The sequence below is a fragment of the Mustelus asterias genome, chromosome 26 (assembly GCF_964213995.1).
Source record: "Mustelus asterias chromosome 26, sMusAst1.hap1.1, whole genome shotgun sequence".
In the NCBI taxonomy this organism is placed as follows: domain Eukaryota; kingdom Metazoa; phylum Chordata; class Chondrichthyes; order Carcharhiniformes; family Triakidae; genus Mustelus; species Mustelus asterias.
In genome coordinates, this window is record NC_135826.1 from 43,106,136 (window position 1) to 43,128,637 (window position 22,502).

At 45.8% G+C, this 22,502-nt stretch overlaps 1 protein-coding gene across 5 annotated transcripts in view; it reads right to left on the reverse strand.

Moving 5' to 3' along the window:
- Positions 1–22,502, reverse strand: part of mef2b (myocyte enhancer factor 2b) — a 161,917-nt gene that overhangs the window by 12,680 nt on the left and 126,735 nt on the right. For all 5 annotated transcript variants that reach the window (XM_078198625.1, XM_078198626.1, XM_078198629.1 and 2 more), the window contains 2 exons: positions 6,198–6,367; positions 2,701–2,803 (listed from right to left, as the gene is read on the reverse strand). In XM_078198625.1, the coding sequence (XP_078054751.1) occupies positions 2,701–2,803; positions 6,198–6,367 (273 nt within the window). The remainder of the gene's footprint in view (positions 1–2,700; positions 2,804–6,197; positions 6,368–22,502) is intronic.

Sequence of the window (22,502 nt, forward strand, 5' to 3'; positions counted from 1 at the left end):
TCTCATTTCTATGTTTCTCTGTAAGCAGGTGCCCTAACTTCCTTCAAGCATGAGGTGGCAGTAGTAAGCAACAAGTCCAGCAAGGTCAGTCAAGGAATATCAAATTTCCAGTTGACATTAAACAGCGAGCGGCCCGTTAAAATTATAGTCGAAAACCAATGTCTGTATTGTGCTCGCCTCTTAGACCTAGGTTGCAAAGAATCACACAATGAATGTGGCCGCAAAGGAACTCTAGCCCTGTTCTCTGGGAAGCTAATTATAAACAGTTATTTGCGAGCAGCGGCAAAGCTCACTGTGTTAACATCAAAAGGTTCTATTTCAGATCAGAGCGATAAGCAGAAAAGTCTCCTCTAACTTCTGGCTGTCCGGGCCCAAAGTGAGATAGACGTTGCACATTCACCACTGCTCCGAGCACTCTCTGGGCAACGCCATACAACAGCTCCTAAGCTGCGATGCTTGGCGATCCTGGCAAGTGCCATGTTACACTTTGTGGGATCTTGCTGTGCACAAATTAGCTGCCACACTTTCGATTCTGCGATGCTGTGACTGGCTAGTGTTGAAGTGACAACTGTCGCACTTCTGGCCATGATTGTAAAGTTACAGCTCTGTTGCAGGCCTAGAGGGAGCTTTACTCTATATCTAACCCCGTGCTGTACCTGTCCTGGGAGTGTTTGATGGGGACAGTGTAGAGGGAGCTTTACTCTGTATCTAACCCCGTGCTGTACCTGTCCTGGGAGTGTTTGATGGGGGACAGTGTAGAGGGAGCTTTACTCTGTATCTAACCCCGTGCTGTACCTGTCCTGGGAGTGTTTGATGGGGGACAGTGTAGAGGGAGCTTTACTCTATATCTAACCCCGTGCTGTACCTGTCCTGGGAGTGTTTGATGGGGGACAGTGTAGAGCGAGCTTTACTCTATATCTAACCCCGTGCTGTACCTGTCCTGGGAGTGTTTGATGGGGGACAGTGTAGAGCGAGCTTTACTCTGTATCTAACCCCGTGCTGTATCTGTCCTGGGAGTGTTTGATGGGGGACAGTGTAGAGGGAGCTTTACTCTGTATCTAACCCCGTGCTGTACCTGTCCTGGGAGTGTTTGATGGGGGACAGTGTAGAGGGAGCTTTACTCTGTATCTAACCCCGTGCTGTACCTGTCCTGGGAGTGTTTGATGGGGGACAGTGTAGAGGGAGCTTTACTCTGTATCTAACCCCGTGCTGTACCTGTCCTGGGAGTGTTTGATGGGGGACAGTGTAGAGCGAGCTTTACTCTGTATCTAACCCCATGCTGTACCTGTCCTGGGAGTGTTTGATGGGGACAGTGTAGAGGGAGCTTTACTCTATATCTAACCCCGTGCTGTACCTGTCCTGGGAGTGTTTGATGGGGACAGTGTAGAGGGAGCTTTACTCTATATCTAACCCCGTGCTGTACCTGTCCTGGGAGTGTTGATGGGAAAAGTGTAGAGGGAGCTTTACTCTGTATCTAACCCCGTGCTGTACCTGTCCTGGGAGTGTTTGATGGGGACAATGTAGAGGGAGCTTTACTCTGTATCTAACCTCGTGCTGTACCTGTCCTGGGAGTGTTTGATGGGGGACAGTGTAGAGGAAGCTTTACTCTGTATCTAACCCCGTGCTGAACCTGTCCTGGGAGTGTTTGATGGGGGACAGTGTAGAGGGAGCTTTACTCTGTATCTAACCCCGTGCTGTACCTGTCCTGGGAGTGTTTGATGGGGGACAGTGTAGAGGAAGCTTTACTCTGTATCTAACCCCGTGCTGAACCTGTCCTGGGAGTGTTTGATGGGGGACAGTGTAGAGGAAGCTTTACTCTGTATCTAACCCCGTGCTGAACCTGTCCTGGGAGTGTTTGATGGGGGACAGTGTAGAGGAAGCTTTACTCTGTATCTAACCCCGTGCTGTACCTGTCCTGGGAGTGTTTGATGGGGACAGTGTAGGAAGGAGCTGTACTCTGTATCTAACGTATAGAAGTTTAGGAGTCAGCTGGAGTGTTTAATGAGTGACAAATTCCTTACTGGCCTGCTGACCATTACAATGATCCCAGAATGTGGACACAACGACGGACACAAAGTGATCCTGAGCAGGTAACCTGTTTTTAGTGATATTGATTGATATCGGCCAGGGCTCTGACAAGACCTCCCCCTGCTCTTAATCTAACAGTGCCCCAAAATAATTTACGCTCACTGGGCCTGGGTATCTTCTGAAAGACATCACGCCTGATAGTGCAGCACTTCCTCAGTACTGCCACGGGGAATGTTAGCCTGGATTATATTCTTAAATTCTGAAGTGGAGTTTGCAGAACATTCTAACTCAGAGGCAGGGGTGCTCCCAACTGAGCCAAGCTGACAAAAAGGGACCAGGTTATATTCCCACTTGCCCTAGCTAACTTCTGTCACCTTGCTGACATAAGAGCCCATGCAGTGGGTACCGTCAGTCTGTTTGACTGATCGCGTTACAGATGAGACTAGTTTGAGCACCTTACAACTGGCCTCCGATCAGTCCACACTCAGTCAAGGACAGTCAAGCCCAAAATCTCCCTGCTCTCTAAGGCTTACAAAAGGAAGCACCGGCCTACTAAAGCATTCGAGTTGCTTCATGAATCATCTTTATTGCCCTGTAATGTGGGAGTGAGTGTGAGGATGGAAACATCACAAGGGATGGTCTCAAAATACATTCGTCAGCAAATATTCCTACCAGTTAGGCCAGAGGAGTAACCACCTAATCCATGGCCAGTTAGACTGGGAGTTGTCATGGTAACCATCGGTGAGGTGGGTTGTAGAGCTGAAGTATTCGTTCTCTGGTGAGAGAAAAAAAAGGTTAAAAATAGCACCTAACGTTCTTCACACTAGAATATTTATTTCTTGCATAATTCTGTGTGAAATGCCCTAAAATGGGAAATCAAATGCTTCCATGTCAGAATTAAGCTCTGCCAGGTCTGACGTAACTCCCGTCCTCCACACTGACACAAACTTTTCCTTTTTGTTCTTTTCTATTGCTCCCTCATCGCCATTTTCCCTGGCTCTGCACTTGCTTAGAAATTGTTAAATCTCTCATCTGTTCCAGATCTGACAGTCTGATAGTTTATAGCCGGGCTGGAACATTGGCTGTTTTTCTCTCTCCAGATCTGCTGAGTTTGATTTGATTTATTATTGTCACATGTATTAATATACATGAAAAGTATTGTTTCTTGCACACCATACAGACAAAGCATACCATTCATAGAGAAGGAAAGGAGAGAGTGCAGAATGTAGTGTTACAGTCATAGCTAGGGTGTAGAGAAAGATCAACTTAGTGCGAGGTAGGTCCATTCAAAAGTCTGATGGCAGCAGGAAAGAAGCTGTTCTTGAGTCGGTTGGGTATGTGACCTCAGACTTTTGTATCTCTTTTCCAATGGAAGAAGCTGGAAGAGAGAATGTCCAGGGTGTGTGGGATCCATGATTATGCTGTCTGAGTGTTTCCATGAGTGTACCAGGGATGAGATCCAGTATGAAGCACCCTCTTCTCCATCAGTGATACTTGGTCTGCACCACATGTATGGCCACTTAGAGCAAAGGCTGCCAATTTAATGGAAAACTATAGGTAGCTTTGGAATGTAGGGTTGAATTCTCTCGTCTGGGACTAACGGCGAAAACCTCCGGCTTCATTTGCAGCTGGGATTCTTCGGAGCCACTGGAAGTGATTGGAGTTTTGGCCGGAACCCAAAATTCCCTGTTCTCACTTGCAGCGGGACAGGCACGGACAAGCCTGATGGCGCTTTGTCCGCCATCTGGTCCAGCGCCATATTGAAAAGACACCCAACATCACTGACTCACTGTTGAAGAAAGAGGTTGGACTTCCTGAAAATGAAGATGGATCTTCAGGAACATTCTGAGGCTGGAAGATGTCTTCATCAATGGGGATTAAGTAGAAAGGGTCGAGAGCTTCAAGTTTTTAGGTGTCCAGATCACCAACAACCTGTCCTGGTCCTCCCTCCCCCCCCCCCCCCCCCCCCCCATGCCGACACGATAGTTAAGAAAGCCCACCAATGCCTCATCTTTCTCAGAAGACTAAGGAAATTTGGCATGTCAGCTACAACTGTCACCAACTTTTACAGTTGCACCATAGAAAGCATTCTTTCTGGTTGTATCACAGCTTGGTATGGCTCCTGCTCTGCCCAAGACTGCAAGGAACTACAAAAGGTCGTGAATGTAGCCCATTCCATCATACAAACCAGCCTCCCATCCCATTGACTCTGTCTACACATCCCGCTGCCTCGGCAAAGCAGCCAGCATAATTAAGGACCCCACGCACCCCAGACATTCTCTCTTCCAGATTCTTCCTTCGGGAAAAAGATACAAAAGTCTGAGGTCACGTACCAACCGACTCAAGAACAGCTTTTTCCCTGCTGCTGTCAGACTTTTGAATGGACTTACCTTGCAGCAAGTTGATCTTTCTCTACATCCTAGCTATGACTGTAACACTACATTCTGCATTCTCTCGTTTCCTTCTCTATGAATGGTATGCTTTGTCTGTATAGCACGCAAGAAACAAAACTTTTCACTATGTTAATGCATGTGACAATAAAAAATCAAATCAAAGTTATACGCCAGTCTCCAGCAGGCTTCCCAATGTGTCACGATGGGCACCAGCAAAAAGATATCACAGGAAATTCACACTGGCATGAAACTGATGTTTGTACTCCTGCCAAATCCTCAGCCCCCTGCCCGTCATTGCACTCGCCATGGGAAAATTCCACCCTGAGACTTGACATGAGAAATTAGGTTGATGGAAAGCAACCAATGTTTTCTCTACAATGGTCAATCAATAACTCCCAGGTCATTTACACTAGATGTTTAGATATAGGATAAAGCTTACTCTACCCTGCCCTTTCTTTGACCCAACCTCAGAATACTGCCCCTCAAACCACTGGGAGTGACACTTAAACTATAGCTATGGCCTCGGAGTTTTTTTAAATTATTCATTCATGGGACATGGGTGTCGCTGGCTGACCAGCATTTATTGCCCATCCCTAGTTGCCCTTGAGAAGGTGGTGGTGAGCTGCCTTCTTGAATCGCTGCAGTCCATATTCTGTGGATTAACCCACAATGCCGTTCGGGAGGGAATTCCAGGATTTTGACCCAGCGACTGCAAAGGAATGGCGATAGATTTCCAGGTCAGGATGGTGAGAGGCTTGGAGCGGAATTTGCAGGTGGTGGTGTTCCCATGTATCTGCTACCCTTGTCCTTCGAGATGGAAGTGGTTGTGGGTTTGGAAGGTGCTGTCTAAGGATCTTTGGTGAATTGCTGCAGTGCATCTTGTAGATAGTACACACTGCTGCTACTGAGAGTTGGTGGTGGAGGGAGTGGATGTTTGTGGATGTGGTGCCAATCAAGTGGGCTGCTTTTTCCTGGATGGTGTCAAGCTTCTTGAGTGTTGTTGGAGCTGCACCATCCAGGCAAGTGGAGAGTATTCCATTACACTCCTGACTTGATCACCAATTTGTTTCAAATTCACACCCGTGTTATTCTGTTGGCTATACCCTCCACCAATTGGATTGTCCGAAGTCAACGGTACAGCCTATCAGATAGATGAGGCATTTATCCAACAAGAGTCTTAGAGATGATGCAATAAATTGATTCCTGGCGTGAGAAGGTTGTCCTTGGAGGAGAGATTGAGGGAGAATACGCCTATATTGTCTAGACCTTAGAAGAATGAGAGGTGTTTTTATTGAATCATGTAGGATTCTAAAAGGGCTTTGGAGGCTGCTTCTCCTGCCTGGAGATTCAGGGGTATAGTCTCAGATTAAGCTGTGGACCATTTAAGACTGAGGTGAGGAAAGATTTCCTCACTTAGAATCTTTGGTACTCTTTACCCCAGAGAACTATGGTTGCAATGAAGGTATAAGATTACTGGAATGTAAGGACATGAAGGGATTTTGAGGTCAGGTGGGAAGATGGAATTGAGGTTGAAAATGAGCTATGATATTATTGAATGGTTCAACGGGCTTGAGGGGCAATATGACCTAATCCCGCTCCTATTCCTTATGTTCTTGTGCTATTACTAAGTTTTGTTACTGAGGTCCCAAGAGGGCAGTGTGTTAACCCACTGCTTCCTATATGATTATCATCAAAGTCCAGGGGAAAGTCAAAGGGTTTCTGATAACCCACAAAGAGTAGGAATAAATGGGCAACCAATTGGAATTAAATTCTCACCAGTGAAGCAACCATGTTCCTGGAGCCAGTTGAGACCGCGTGCATTTCACCTCTACGGTTGTCGGGACCAAGGTTCACAGGGGTCGGCGACCTCGTTGCCATGTTTCTATTGAGGTTACCAGGGGAGACCAGCATCCCTGGTGAGACGTGGGTATTCAAGTAACCAGCACCTGTCATACAAAAGGAAACCAGCATATGGTGATAAATGAACAGTAAACAAGACTTGGCCACATTTACGTCACTGGTTTATCTATAAAGCTCGTTGTGAAATCTAGATGAATGGACAAGGCTCACAATGAAGAACAATATCAGTGGTGAAAATATTAGATGAAGGGGATAAGGGAAGTTGAGAAGTGGTGGGTTTTGAACTCACATCCTCAGAACATTAGCTCTGGATTACCACCATGCCACCCCCATAGGTATTATAGCTGAGATATTAGAATCATGTAGACTGTTGGAGGGAGCAAAGTTAAAACATCATCTGCTCGAAGATCCTCTGAGCTCCCTGTACTTTCCCAACTCCATCTCCTGTTCATCTCCCCATTCCTTCACTCCATCATTGGCAGTTGTATCTTTATCCAACCATGTCCTACACTCTAGAACTTCCACCATAAACCTCTCAGTTTTCTTTTCTTCCCTCTCTCTCCTCCTTGAACTTACAACTTAGCTCTTTGATGAAGCTTTTAGACACCTGCCCTAATATCTCGCTCTTTGACACAATTACATCACTCTGGTTCTCAGCATAGATCCTCCCAGACCTTCTGAGTATTTCCAGTGTTTTCTGTTTTTATTGCAGAACATTGCAAGAAAGCTTCCTCTACTCTGTCCCATCAATGGATCTCAGCTTTAACCTCACACCAATCACTTGTGCAGCCACTTTGAGCAAGGTTACCAATTTAGCGGCAAATTATAACACAGACTGGGCGTCCATTGAATGATAGCATTCAATATTTTCCCTACATTAGGGTTAGGTTTTTGGGGTGAGACAGAGAGAGAGGACATGTCCCCTTTTCTTCGTGCTCTGCCACTTTTCTTTCGGCCCATGTCCAACCCTTGTTGCCCCCTGTGATGCCTTGCCCTGATCTTGTGGCTTGTTGTCTTCTTGCCTCCTGGGCCTTTAGGGTTAGGGTTAGGATTAAATGTTAATATTAATTCTGAAATGTTAATTCTGTTTCTCACTCTCCAGATTGCTGTGTCTCAGGTTGATCACACTCCTGTGAAGCACCGTGGCACGTTTTGCTGTGTTAACTATGCTAGAGAAATGCAAGTTGTTGTTGTAAGAGGCCACATTTATGGGTTTCTGATGTGCTAAATCTGATGACGCAACAAAGTGAGTTCACTTGAAGGAGGAAGGACCTGGTAGGATAAGGGAAATTTTAATAACTTGACTCACAGGATGTAGGCCTCATTGGCAAGACTGATACTCACTGCCCAAACCTCGTTGCTCTGCCTGAGTGGTCGCTCAGGAAGGCAGTTCAGACTCAACCATGTTGGTGTGGGACTGGAGTCAAATATAGGCCCAGACCAGGTACAGACAGCAGGCGTCCTGGTCTGAAAGGATTTTATTGAAACGGTTCGGTTTCTAATGGCATCCCTACAGCTTTGTGGCCACTTCTACCTCGCCTTTTATTTCATTTCTTTTAAAACCAATTTAAATTCTCAAACTGCCATGGTGGGATTTGAACCACTATTCTCTGCGTAACTCGTCTAGGCCTCTCACTTTGCAGTAACCTAACCACTGTGCTTTTACACCCTAATTTGGGTTCAGAGCTGACCTGCGAGTGCTTGATGCTGACACCATCTCCTCAAAATAGAATGTGTTTCATCCTAACACCCCGACCTCTGCGAACACACAACAGTAACCCTGGGCAAACCTGACGGTGGGCTTAAGTTCAATTCCTGGTCTGTAATGAGTTGATCTCAGCTGGGATTTCACTCACTGTCTGGCCTTGCACAGAACAAAAAAATGAAAGATTTGCATTTCTGTAGCGTCTTTCACGTCCCCAAGATGTCCCAGCCAGTAAAGTATCTTTGGAGTGTGGTCCCCATTGAAATGTTAATTTGAGCACTGCAAATAGCAAGGTAATAATGATTAGATAATCTGTTTTGTGTTTTGGTTGACTGATAAATATTGGCCAGGACACCTCTTCCCTCCTCCTCTTCAAAATAGAATAGGAGACCATTCGGCCCATCCAGCCTGCACCAACAACAATCCCACCCAGGATCTATCCCCATATATTTACCCTGCCACTCCCCTGACTTAAGGGGCAATTTAGCCTGGCCAATCCACCTAACCGGCACATCTTTGGGCTGTGGGAGGGAACACCCAGAGGAAACTCACACAGACACGGGGAGAATGTGCAAACTCCAGACAGACAGTGACCCAAGCCGGGAATCAAACCCAGGTCCCTGGCGCTGTGAGGCAGCAGTGCTAACCACTGTGCCACCACGCCATGAGATATTTTACATCAAACCAGGAAGACAGACAAGGGCCTTAATTCCACATCTCATCTGAAAGTCAGCAGCCCAGCAGTGCAGTGCTCCCTCTGACCTGGTACCGAAAATGTCAATCTGTCCAAAGATGTGCAGGTAAGGTGGATTGGCAATACTAAATTGCCCCTTAGTGTCAGGGGCACTAGCAAGGGTAAATACATGGGGTTATGGGGAGAGGGCCTGGGTGAGATTGCAGTCAGGGCAGATCTGATGGGCCGAATGGCCTCCTTCTGTACTGCAGGGAGTCCATGAAAAATCTGCATTTCTGTTCTCGAGCTGCTGGAATGGGACTTGTACCCACAACCTTTTGATTCAGAGACGCGGCAGATAATCCACTGAGCCCCAGCAGATACAGAACGATCACGTGAGGGAAGGCTGAAAGACAGCTGTCATGAAATCACGCAACCCAGGAGGAGGTCATTCAGCTCATCGTATCTGTGCCAGCTCTTCAAAGGAGTTATCCAATTAGTCCCCCTCCCCCTCTCTGCACCTGCAGCTTTACAATTGTTTCCCCGTTGTCATCCTGAATGAACTGTCACCCCCAGTAAAAATAAATATTTGAGTAGCAGTATCAGCTTAAACGCTCCTCAGTATGAGCCTGTGGCTTGGGGCATTATCTGTAATCCTTGCTTTGTGAGGGTATATGTCTTTTGATAACAGATGACAGAGGTAAGGATGGTTTCTGCTCAATATTGGGATGCAATATCAAAGCGCAGGGGTGAAGCTAAGACATTAACTCACCACTGCTAATGTAAAAAGTAGGTTATAATCACCTCTATCTCTCACTGTAACTCAGACAAATGCTGTGCTTAAATTACTTGGACAATGACTTCCGTATGCATCTTGAAATTAATTTGTTCAGATTTAGGCATCAGTTATTTAAACAAAAACCACCAAACCTCTCAATTAGAACCCAGCCTGTAATTCTCAGGTATGTTATTCTATATATAAACCACCTGAGTCTCTTGATTAGATTCCAGTCTGTAACTCACTCCGGGGTATCTGTTATTCTATATATAAACCACCCTGAACCTCTCGATTAAATTCCAGTCTGTAACTCACTCCCGGGTATTTGTTATTCTATATATAAACCACTCTGAACCCCTCGATTAGATTCCAGTCTGTAACTCACACCCGGGTATCTGTTATTCTATATATAAACCACCCTGAACCCCTCGATTAGATTACAGTCTGTAACTCACTCCCGGGTATCTGTTATTCTATATATAAACCACCCTGAACCCCTCGATTAGATTACAGTCTGTAACTCACTTCTGGGTATCTGTTATTCTATATATAAACCACCCTGAACCCCTCGATTAGATTCCAATCTGTAACTCACTCCCGGGTATCTGTTATTCTATATATAAACCACCCTGAACCCCTCGATTAGATTCCAGTCTGTAACTCACTTCCGGGTATCTGTTATTCTATATATAAACCACCCTGAACCCCTCGATTAGATTCCAGTCTGTAACTCACACCCGGGTATCTGTTATTCTATATATAAACCACCCTGAACCCCTCGATTAGATTCCAGTCTGTAAATCACTCCCAGGTGTCTGTTATTCTATATATAAACCACCCCGAACCCCTCAATTAGATTCCAGTCTGTAACTCACTCCTGGGTATCTGTTATTCTGTATATAAACCACCCAATCCCACTGATTAGATTCCAGTCTGTAAATCACTCCCGGGTATCTGTTATTCTACATATAAACCACCTGAACCCCTTGATTAGATTCCAGTCTGTAACTCACTCCTGGGTATCTGTTATTCAATATATAAACCCCTGAACCTATCGATTAGATTCCAGTTTGTAACTCACTCCCGGATATCTTTTATTCTATATATGAACCATCCTGAACCCCTCGATTAGATCCAAAGATGTGCAGGTTAGGTGGATTGGCCAGGCTAAATTGCCCTAATGGGCGGGATTTTCCGATTGTTCTCGTCCCAAGACCCCCCCCCCCCCCCCCCCCCCCCCCCCACCCCCCAAGGCTACAATTCCCGTGGTGGACAGAACACGAAAATTCCGCCCTTAGTGTCCAAAGATATGTACATTGGACGATTAGCCATGGTAAATACACTGGATTATGGGGATAGGGCAGAAGGGAGGTCCTGGGTGGAATGCTCTTTCAGAGAATTGGTGCAGACTCGATAGGCCAAATGGCCTCTTTCTAAAGGGCTCTAAAGAATCATGGTGGCAGGTTTTCCCAGGGGAGGAAGAGAAAGTCAAGAGCACTGCCCACAACCTGCCACCATGAGCCAGGTGACCCTCCTGCATTTACCCATGGTAGAGGGTTGGCAACCCTCCAGGATTGCCCAGGAGGTTCTGGGGCACTCCATCGACACTGCAGCGATCAACCTCTGGAGAGAGAAGGGCAATTGGAGCAGGGGGGGTCATGTGATCAAACTACCAGGAATAGAGTCAATCAGGACTGGTAACCTTATGAGCGGCACGGTGGCACAGTGGTTAGCACTGCTGCCTCACAGCGCCAGGGACCGAGTTCAATCCCTGGTTTGGGTCACTGTCTGTGTGGAGTCTGCATGTTCTCCCTGTGTCTGCATGGGTTTCCCCCGGGTGCTCCAGTTTCCTCCCACAGTACGAAAGACGTGCCGTTTAGGTGCACTGGCCATGCTAAATTCTCTCAGTGAACCCGAACAGGCGCCAGAGTGTCACGACTAGGGGATTTTCACAGTAACTTCATGCCCTTCATCAGTCCAGATTTCTTAAAAAGGAATGTGCTGTCTGGATGTCAAAGCCAATATTTATGACCCATTCCTTATCGTCCTTGAAAAGTTGCTCCCCTTTCTTGCATTCCTTTGTCCATGTCTTCACCAGCTACTCAGTTGTGGTCGAGCAGGGATTCAATGCCATCCCATCCCGTTTAAGGAAATGAGAGAAAAACTGGCATTGAATCCCAAAAGATGGCACAACAGGATTATTCTCATCTCCAGACAGCAAACAAATGCAGCTTTTAGAATGGAATAATGGTGCTGTAGCATTTTTATCGCCATCCCTCCCTCCCGTGGGATAATCCTTTGCTCCTCTTTGGCAACTGGGACACAGTTCTGCACCTGTGACTCTTACTGTGTGGGAAACTGCACTTCAAAGACTTGGGTCCCATCAGTCCACCTCCCAGCATGTTGTTTTATTCATTCGTGGGACATGGGCGTCGCTGGCTGGCCAGCATTTATTGCCCATCCCTAGTTGCCCCAGGGCAGTTGAGAGTCAATCACATTGATGTGGCTCTGGAGTCACATGTAGGCCAGACTGGGTAAGAACGGCAGATTTCCTTCCCTAAAGGACATTAGTGAACCAGATGTGTTCTCCCGACAATCGACAATGGTTTCACAGTCATCAGTAGATTCTTAATTCCTGATTTTCTTTTATTGAATTCAAATTCCACCATCTGCTGTGGTGGGATTTGAACCCGGGTCCCCAGAATATTAGCTGAGTTTCTGGCTTAAAAGGCTGGCGATAATACCAAAAGGCCATCGCCTCCCCCTTGTTAAGAAGTCTCACACCACACCTGGTTAAAGTCCAACAGGTTGATTTGGTATCACGGGCTTTCAGAGCTTTGCTCCTTCATCAGGTGAGTGGGGCCATTCACCCGATGAAGGAGCAGCGCTCTGAAAGCTCGTGACACCAAATAAACCTGCTGGACTTTAACCTGGTGTTCTGAGACTTCTTACCGTGCCCCACCCCAGTCCAATGCTGGCATCTCCACATCACGGCTCCCCCTTATTGTTACAGCAATCTCTGGGTGCAGGCCTGAAGCAAGATTATTGGGGTAATGATGCTTGACGAAACATTAGAGAGTAGCACGGACTAGAGCTTGACTCGGTTCGGGTCCACGGAGAGGATAAGATCAGGCAATGGTGAGACTTATGGTTCGCATAAACCCTTTGCGCATTGTGAACAAACCCACTTCCTGTACACACCGCGGCCCTGTGGCTGCAATCACAGGCTTCGGCCTACACAACACCCACACCAGGCGTGATATTACAGTGCACTTCCATCTAGGAATGGAAAATATTTGTAAGCCAGAATTAACCCTAGTGAGAAGTTTTGGATTTTTCTGCCCGAGTACATTGCGAGAATTGTCACAGGTTCTATTTTTACCATTTGCCGATTTTCGTGGGTGTGGATTATGTCCAGATTTCTGTTTCCATAGTTACCACACTGCTTCTTTTCTCTTAGTTGTTCAAGTCATGCTGATGCAAGACAGAAATCTTACGTCTATTTAACAGCATTGGCTCAGCTTTCCCTCATTTCCAAAAAAGCAATTAAAATAGTTTACCCTTTATTTACAGAACCTACAATCAGAAACGGAGGGAATCCTTCACAAATTTATTTCCTCTCTTTTATTTTTGAAAAGAAAGCATTGTGGGGTGGCACGGTGGCCCAGTGGTTAGCACAGCTGCCTCACTGCACCAGGGACCCGGGTAAGATTCCTGGCTTGGGTCACTGTCTGTGTGGACGTTCGCCCCTGTGTCTGCGTGGGTTTCCTCCAGGTGCTCTGGTTTCCTCCCACAGTCTGAAAGATGTGCCGGTTAGGTGCATTGTCCATGCTAAATTCTCCCTCAGTGTACCCAAACAGGCGCCGGAGTGTGGCGACTAGGAGGTTTTCACAGCAACTTAATTGCAGTGTTGATGTAAGCCTACTTGTGACACTAATAAATAATAAATAAATAAATAAGCTCATAGAATCCTATAGTGCAGAAGGAGACATTCAGCCCATTGAGTCTGCACCGACTACAATCCCACCCAGGCCCTATCCCCGTAACCCCATACATTTACTCTAGCTAGTCCCCCTGACACTAAGGGGCAATTTAGCATGGCTAATCCATCTAATCCGCACATCTTTGGACTGTGGGAGGAAACCAGAGCATCCGGAGGAAACCCAGGCAGACACGAGGAGAATGTGCAAACTCCACACAGACAGGCGCTGTTAGAGTGCTAACCACTGTGTCACCGTGCCGCCCATGGCTGCCGTGTCTTCCATGACTTCAGGACGTTCCCAAGCCCTTCATAGCTGATGAACTATTTTTCCAAGCCCAGTCACTGTTATAATGTCGGAAACACAGTTTCCAATTTCTGCACAGCAAGCTCCCAAAAACAGCAGTGAGATGATGACCGGATAATTTATTCCTTAGTGAAGTCAGTTAAGGGGTAAATATTAGTCAGGACACCAAGAATTAATCCCACACTCTTCTTTGAAATAGGGGCCAAGGGATATATTACGTCCACGTCAAAGGGTAGAGAGGGTCTCAATTTGACATTCAAAAGACCTCCAACAGTGCAGCACTCCCTCAGTACTGCCCTGGGAGTATCCCCATAGAGAACAATGGGATGACAGTACTGGGAACAATGGTGCTGTAGTACAAGACCATGCGTAACTGAACTGGAATAACATTACAATATATCTCAATCTTTTTAAAGTTTATTTATGTATTATTGTCACAGGTAGGCTCACATCGTCATGTGTGGGTTAGGTGGATTGGCCATGCTAAATTGCCCCTTAGTGTCAGGGGGACTAGCTACAGCAAATGCATGGGGTTATAGGGATAGGGCCAGGGTAGGATTGTGGTCTCAATGGGCCGAATGGCCTCCTTCTGCACTGTAGGGATTCTATGATTCTATCAACACTGCAATGAAGTTATTGTGAAAATTCCCTCATCGCCACACTCCAGCACGTGTTCAGGCACATTGAGGGAAAATTTACCATGGCCAATGCACTTAACAGCACGTCTTTCGGACTGTGGGAGAAAACTGGAGCACCTGGAGGAAACCCACGCAGACACGGGGAGAACGTGCAGACTCCGCACAGACAGTGACCCAAGTCGGGAATCGAACCGGGACCCTGGCGCTGTGAGGCAGCGCTGGTAATCATTATGTCACCACGCTGCCCCAGCCTGCTGGGTACCTGGGATTGGGAATAGCAACAATGTACCTTTGCGGTTTTTAGGATTAGGAGCAATAAGCAGCTCGGCAATTCCTTCGATAAAAATTTTGGCCTCCCAAATGTCCTCCCCTCCTTTAAGGCACCCCTTATAAACTACCTGTTTGACCAAATAAAGGGTCAAACTGTCCTAACGTCTCTTTACGTGGTTCAGTGTCAAATTCTGTCTGATAATTGCTCACGTAGAGGGAAAAACTGTTGGGATCTTTTACTGTGTTGAAGGCGCTACGTAAATGCAGGCCCCTTTTCCTGATGGATGCAGTTGGCATTAGGCAGACCAAGGGAGAGCCCACATTATGACTCAGTGTGAATCACTCAGCCAGTGGTATAGTCAGCTCATCCTCTCTAACCCCAGCCTCGCCTCTCCTAATCACCGGCTCAATTTGAAACCGTGGAACAACACAACACTGAGTAACGCTCAGCAGGAAATCCGGTGTGCTCGCCGAGGTACAACTGTGAAAATGATGTCAAGTTTCATTTTGACGTAGTGCCCACAGATGATGCAACCGAGCTTCTTAAAATTCCCTCCTTGGAGCGGCAGCACGAACCTGCTGAGGTCTCTTCAATGCCACATGCAATACACAGCCCCAGCCTAGCCCTGCCTTTTATTTTTTTTTGCATCTTTGCATAGACAAGCATTAACCAACACGTGGCTAACTGACAATCCAGATGAGCCACAATTACACTCCTGAAACTTCCAAAAAAATGGGAAGGACTCTCAGCTTTCAGAACCCTAGGGTCTTCTAAAGCTCTTTCCAGCCAATTGAGTACTTCATTTGAATTGTAACAGCTGCTATAAGGTAGAGAATGGCAACAATCAATTTTTACACAGCAAGATCCCACAAACAGTGATGCCATATTGTTTGTTCAGGTACTGGTTGTGCATATTGACCAAGAGGCCATTTGGGTGAGGTCCCGGAGTGGTGGCCATATCATGAAACCACGCATTACACAAAGGAAAAGAATTAAGTTAATTTTGACTTTTAAAGATTGGTGTCTTTGAGCTAATTGTTCCAAGAGCAATTAATAACAATCACACGAAAAATATTCTGTGCCCCATTTTCAAATCCCTCCATGGCCTCATTTCTCTCTATCTCTGTAACCAACCCCCACCTCCAGCCCTACACCCAATCTTCACCATGGGGATGTAGGGGCAGCATAGACTTTGGCCAGCCAATCCCAGAAGCAGATCTAGGGTGGCCCCAGGGCTGATGATTACCAAGGCTTGTTGGTTAGAAGGCCAGTTGTTTTAGACAGTGTTAATCCTCACCTGCACATGTACCTCCCCACGATGGCATCTTATACACCACATGCCACCTCTGTGGCAACTCATGACACCCCCCCCAGCCACTCAATGCCTCCTCATGCCAACACATACTCCCACTCATTCCATATTTGCTCACATCTCCATGCCAATGAATGCGCCCACCCACCCTCATTCTTTCTTATACCCCCAAGACTCCAGATCACCTCCATAGCCACTTAGCCAGTATTCATCAAAACAGACCTCAGCAGCCATGTGGAGATGAAAAAAAATCTAACAATCTCATCCAACTGTCACTCTTACACTCTTGATATTGAAAAAAAAGCTTTCATTCAAGAAAACTTTTAAATCGCAAGTGGTTAAACTCTTTCAAAAACAAATAAACTTCTGTTCAGATACCACTCAAAGACAACTAATCCTTTAATAGCCTATTTAAACTGACAATCAAACAATGAACTCAGTTCAAACTGTGTGCTCTGCTGAGATAATTGTAGCTTTTGAAACTCAGCTCAAGTATTCAGAATGACATACTATTAGCCCTTGGGCAAATGGTAACAAAGACTTCAACTGAAACTGCATTATCGGATAGTAGTATTTTTTTCTTACACCAAGTGGCCTTTTAATCAAAGCAGTCCAGCAGAAGGTTTTTTTTTTCAAAACTGTCATTGACAGCTTAAGCCTATTTTTCATGTTTGATGAGGAGGTTTTAAAACACTTTAGATCTTAACATTTAAGCAGAGCTTATCCAGCCTTCATGAACATTCACATTCACTCCATCAATTTGTGACTCCCACACTGTGGGTTAAGGCGGTAGCAACAATCAAAATTGGGTCTGTTTGAACTCAGCACTAGGTTAGAATGGCCATCCTGAATTTGACCTTTGGCCTGTGTGAATCATGCCCCACCCATTTGTCCCTGCTGTCAAAAATGGGATGTCAGAAATGGGAGTGGGGCTTCCGCATCCGCGTTCCGACTTTGCAAAAATCCACCCCTCATGTTTTTACAATGAATAAACCAAAGTGTTAAAAGAACATTCATTTTGAAAGATACATTTCTGCTCTATTTCTCCCTTGGTTTGCTCTACTCAGTTTCCTGGAGATTAATCTTCAATTGCTGGAGATTCTAAAATAATCCTGTAGGGTTGACAATTAGTGACACGGTGCATTTTTTGCATGGTAACTATCCTGTACCCGTGTACCTGCCGCCCTGCACACTCTCCATCTGAGTCAGTCAGACAGGCAGCCACTGATGCCTCTGTATATTCTCAGATATGACAGGCCCCAATGTGAACCAGAGAGTTCCAGCCACAACAAAGTCACTGATTAGATTCACGTCATTCCAGGTCAAACCCACTTTCTGTATTTAGTTGATGGTGAAACTTATTTTATTCAAAGTACCTTTCTCTTGAATTTTTAACGTTTATGCTGATCCCCTGCCTTGCTTGCAGACAAAATTGAGTCGCATTTTCAATGAGGAAACCTCAGTCAATGTACTCTTCAAGGGGGCTGAAGGGCATAGTGGGTTAACCACGTGGCCCTTTCACCTCGGAGACCTGGGTTCAAATCCCTGGCACCCCCACCTCTTAAACTTTAAGATATTTAAGAGGAACCTCTACATATTTGGAAATTCTAGCAGATAAGATAATGAGGGGCATAGATTAGTTAGATAGCCAACATCTTTTCCCAAAGGTAGAGGAATCTAAAACTAGAGGGACTAGGTTTTAGGTGAGAGGGGAGAGATACAAAAGGGTCCAGAGAGGCAATTTTTTCACATAGAGGGTGGTGAGTGTCTGGAGCAAGCTGCCGGAGGTAGTAGTAGAGGCGGGTACAATTTTGTCTTTTAAAAAGCATTTAGACAGTTACATGGGTAAGATGGGTATAGAGGGATATGGGCTAATGTGAGCAATTGGAACTAGCTTAGTGGTTAAAATAAAAGGGCGGCATGGACAAGTTGGGCTGAAGGGCCTGTTTCCATGCTGTAAACCTCTATGACTCTATACTCCTACAGACCCCTGTGAACATTGAGACATTTAAGGGGATCCCCTATAAATACTACCACATGGTTGAGCAACCTGTTGCAACATTCCAAAGACAGATTCAGCTGAGCTGAGTCGCTACTAGGCAGAAAGATGCAGATTCATGTCTCAATCAGTATTTGGTTGAATAATCTAAAAACAGTAGAGAAAGGCATTTATAAAGCACCTTTCACAACCTCAGGACAAAACACAACAGGCAGTGAAGAATGGTTGGAATTGTAGTCACAGTTGTACTGTAAGAAACGCAATTTGCGCACAGCAAGACTCTAAAAATACAACATAACAATAACCAGATAATACTGTTTTGAGTGATGTTGGAACAGGGATGGATATTGTCCGGGACACAGTGGGGGACCCCCCTGCTCTTACATAGAACATAGAACATTACAGCGCAGTACAGACTATTTCCTCGGGTGGATGGAGCTATTACAAGGGGGCATAACTATAGGGTTCGTGGTGGGAGATACAGGAAGGATATCAGAGGTAGGTTCTTTACGCAGAGAGTGGTTGGGGTGTGGAATGGACTGCCTGCAGTGATAGTGGAGTCAGACACTTTAGGAACATTTAAGCGGTTATTGGATAGGCGCATGGAGCACACCAGGATGATAGGGAGTGGGATAGCTTGATCTTGGTTTCAGATAAAGCTCAGCACAACATCGTGGGTCGAAGGGCCTGTTCTGTGCTGTACTGTTCTATGTTCTATGTTCTAGGCCCTTCGGCCCTCGATGTTGTGCCGACCAGTGAAACCAATCTCTAATCTACACTATTCCAATATCATCCATATGTTTATCCAATAACCATTTGAATGCTCTCAATGTTGATGAGTCCACTACTGCTGCAGGCAGGGCATTCCACGCCCTTACTACTCTCTGAGTGAAGAACCTACCTCTGACATCTGTCCTATATCTCTCTCAACTCTCAATTTAAAGCTATGTCCTCTCGTGTTAGCCATCACCATCCGAGGAAAAAGGCTCTCACTATCCACCCTATCTAATCCTCTGATCATCTTGTATGCCTCTATTAAGTCACCTCTTAACCTTCTTCTCTCTATCGAAAACAACGTCAAGTCCCTCAGCCTTTCCTCATAAGACCTCCCCACCATACCAGGCAACATCCTGGTAAATCTCCTCTGCACCCTTTCCAACACTTCCACATCTTTCCTATAATGCAGCGACCAGAACTGTACGCAATACTCCAAGTGCGGCCGCACCAGAGTTTTGTACAGTTGCAGCATGACCTCCTGGCTCCGAAACTCAATCCCTCTACCAATAAAAGCTAACACACCGTACGCCTTCTTAACAACCCTATCAACCTGGGTGCCAACTTTCGGGGATCTATGCACATGGACACCCAGATCCCCTCTGTTCATCCACACTACCAAGTATCTTACCATTAGCCCAGTACTCTGTATTCCTGTTACTCCTTCCAAAGTGAATCACCTCACACTTTTCCGCATTAAACTCCATTTGCCATCTCTCAGACCAGCTCTGCAGCTTATCTATGTCCCTCTGTAACCTGCCACTTCCCTCCGCACTGTCTACAACTCCACCGACTTTAGTGTCATCCGCAAATTTGCTAATCCATCCTTCTACGCCCTCATCCAGGTCATTAATAAAAATGACAAACAGCAGTGGCCCCAAAACAGATCCTTGCGGTACACCACTAGTAACTGAACTCCAAGATGAATATTTCCCATCAACCACCACCCTCTGTTTTCTTACAGCTAGCCAATTCCTGATCCAAACCACTAAATCACCCTCAATCCCATGTGTCTGTATTTTCTGCAAAAGCTTACCATGGGGAACCTTATCAAATGCTTTGCTGAAATCCATATACACCACATCAACCGCTTTACCCTCATCCACCTCTTTGGTCACCTTCTCAAAGAACTCAATAAGGTTTGTGAGGCACGACCTGCCCTTCACAAAACCGTGCTGACTATCCCAATCAAATTATTCCTTTCTAGGTGATTATAAATCCTATCTCTTATAATCCTTTCCAAAACTTTGCCCACAACAGAAGTAAGGCTCACCGGTCTATAATTACCAGGGTTGTCCCTACTCCCCTTCTTGAACAAGGGGACAACATTTGCTATCCTCCAGTCTTCTGGCACTGTCCCTGTAGACAATGACGACCCAAAGATCAAAGCCAAAGGCTCTGCAATCTCCTCTCTAGCCTCCCAGAGAATCCCAGGATAAATCCCATCCGGCCCAGGAGACTTATCTATTTTTACCCTTTCCAGAATCTTCTTCAAAATAGAACCATGGCATCTTTCACAATAACTTTGGAGGTTAGATAGGGGCCTTGATTTAATATACCATCCAAATGACGGTACCTCCAACAGTGCAGGATTCCCTCAGTACTGCACTGGAGCGTTTGTGTGGATTTTGTGCTTAAATTTCTGGCTTAGGGATTGAACCTACACCTTTCTGAGGGAGGGGATGAGAGCCCCCCCACTGGGCCATGGCTGACATGTTGGATGGAATTTTACAGGTCCGTCACGGTGGGGGCAGGACCGGAAAATGCGGTGAGCCATCCAAAACCCCACTGACTTCAGCGGGATTGGAAGATCCCACTGATGGGAGGGACCGCAAAAAAATCCACCCTATTCTAGGCTAACAATCCAAATACTGAGGGAATGTTGCACTGTTGAAGGTGCTGACTGCCTATTCAGTTTGATCAGGTTAAAGTCCAACAGGTTTATTTGGTATCACGAGTTTTCGGAGCGTTGCTCCTTCATCAGGTGATGATGAAGGAGCAGTGCTCCGAAAGCTCGTGATACCAAACAAACCTATTGGACTTTAACCTGGTGTTGTGAGACTTCTTACTGTGCCCACCCCAGTCCAACGCCGGCATCTCCACATCATATTCAGTTTGATGTAATAAATGTCACGCTACTATTCAAAGATGCTCAGGCATTTCCGCATCAACCAGCAACACCAAAAACAGGTCACTCACTGCTGTCTGTGGGATCTTGCTGTGTGCAAATTGGCTGCTGGGTTTGTCTATTAACAAGTGGGCAGACTTTAAATCTGGACTAGACTAACAATTCAGATAAGCGCAAATCCAAATGCCTTCATGCCTGTTTGACTTATTGAAAGGAAATAAAAATCTGGGAACAATGAACGTGATCTTGAAGATTTGAGTTTGTCATATAGATGTAACTGGCTCATCATTAGGGATGGAAACCTGCCGTCCTTATTCTGACCAGTCCACAATCCAAAGATGTGTGGGTTAGGTTGTTTGGCCATCGCTAAATTGCCACTTAGTGTCAGGAGGATTAGCAGGGTAAATATGTGGGATAGGGGCTGGGTGGGATTGTGGTCAGTGCAGACTTGATGGGCTGAAAGAGCATAAGAACATAAAAACATAAGAACTAGGAGCAGGAGTAGGCCATCTGGCCCCTCGAGCCTGCTCTACCATTCAATAAGATCATGGCTGATCTTTTTGTGGACTCAGCTCCACTTACCCGCCCACTCACCATAACCCTTAATTCCTTTACTGTTCAAAAATGTATCTATCCTTGCCTTAAAAACATTCAATGAGGTAGCCTCAACTGCTTCACTGGGCAGGGAATTCCACAGATGGGCAGGGAATTCCACAGAATTCCAAAGGCCTCCTGCACTGTAGGGATTCTATGATATGTGACTCCAGTCTCATGCTATTGTGGTCAATTCCTAACTGCCCTCTGAAGTGGCCCATTCAACTTTGAAAGATAATGATGGGAACTTTCCCATCCCGCCAGCCCCGGGGAAGATCACACGAAGGTCCATTGACCTAAGCCGGTATTTTCCAGTTTTGGGTAAGCGTGGCTGGAAAATCCCACCCAATGTTTTATAGGATGTGGGCATAACTTGCCAGGCCAGCATTTGCTGCCCATCCCTAATTGCCTGGAATTAAGGGACTTGCTTGGATAGAGGGTGGCAGATTTCCTTCCCTGAAGGACATTAGTGAACCAGATGGGACATTTTAAAAAAAATGACAACTGATGATAGTTTCAGGAGCCCCCATTAGGTTTCAATTCAAGATTTATTAATTCAATTTAAATTCCACCAGTTGCCATGGCAGGATCTGAACCTCTATCTCCACAGCATTAGCATCTGGATTCCTGCGCCAATGATATCACCAGTACACCACCAACTCCCTTCAGTTGTGTCTAATAGAAGCAGGTCCATCAGCACCTTTCCAAGGGTAACTGAGGACACACAATAAATGCCAGTCTTGTCAGTGATACCCACACCCCAGAATGAAATTTTAACAAAAAGGATCAATCAATTCACTAAGGATGTGAAAGGTGCTACACAAATGCAAATTGTGCCTATTTTTTTCTTCCACAGCGATAATACTTACATTGCAAGTTTTATTTTTAAAAGTAAGTATGCAGCGACAGAAATGCCAGTAAGACATAATTTCAGACAATCTGCTTAGAGAAATCTCACCAACAAAAATCAGACAGCTTTGCGAAAAACATGTCATCTCCCCACCTGACTGTCTAATGATTTCCTCATGGAATGCTGAGATTTCTCATGGACTTTCCACGCTTC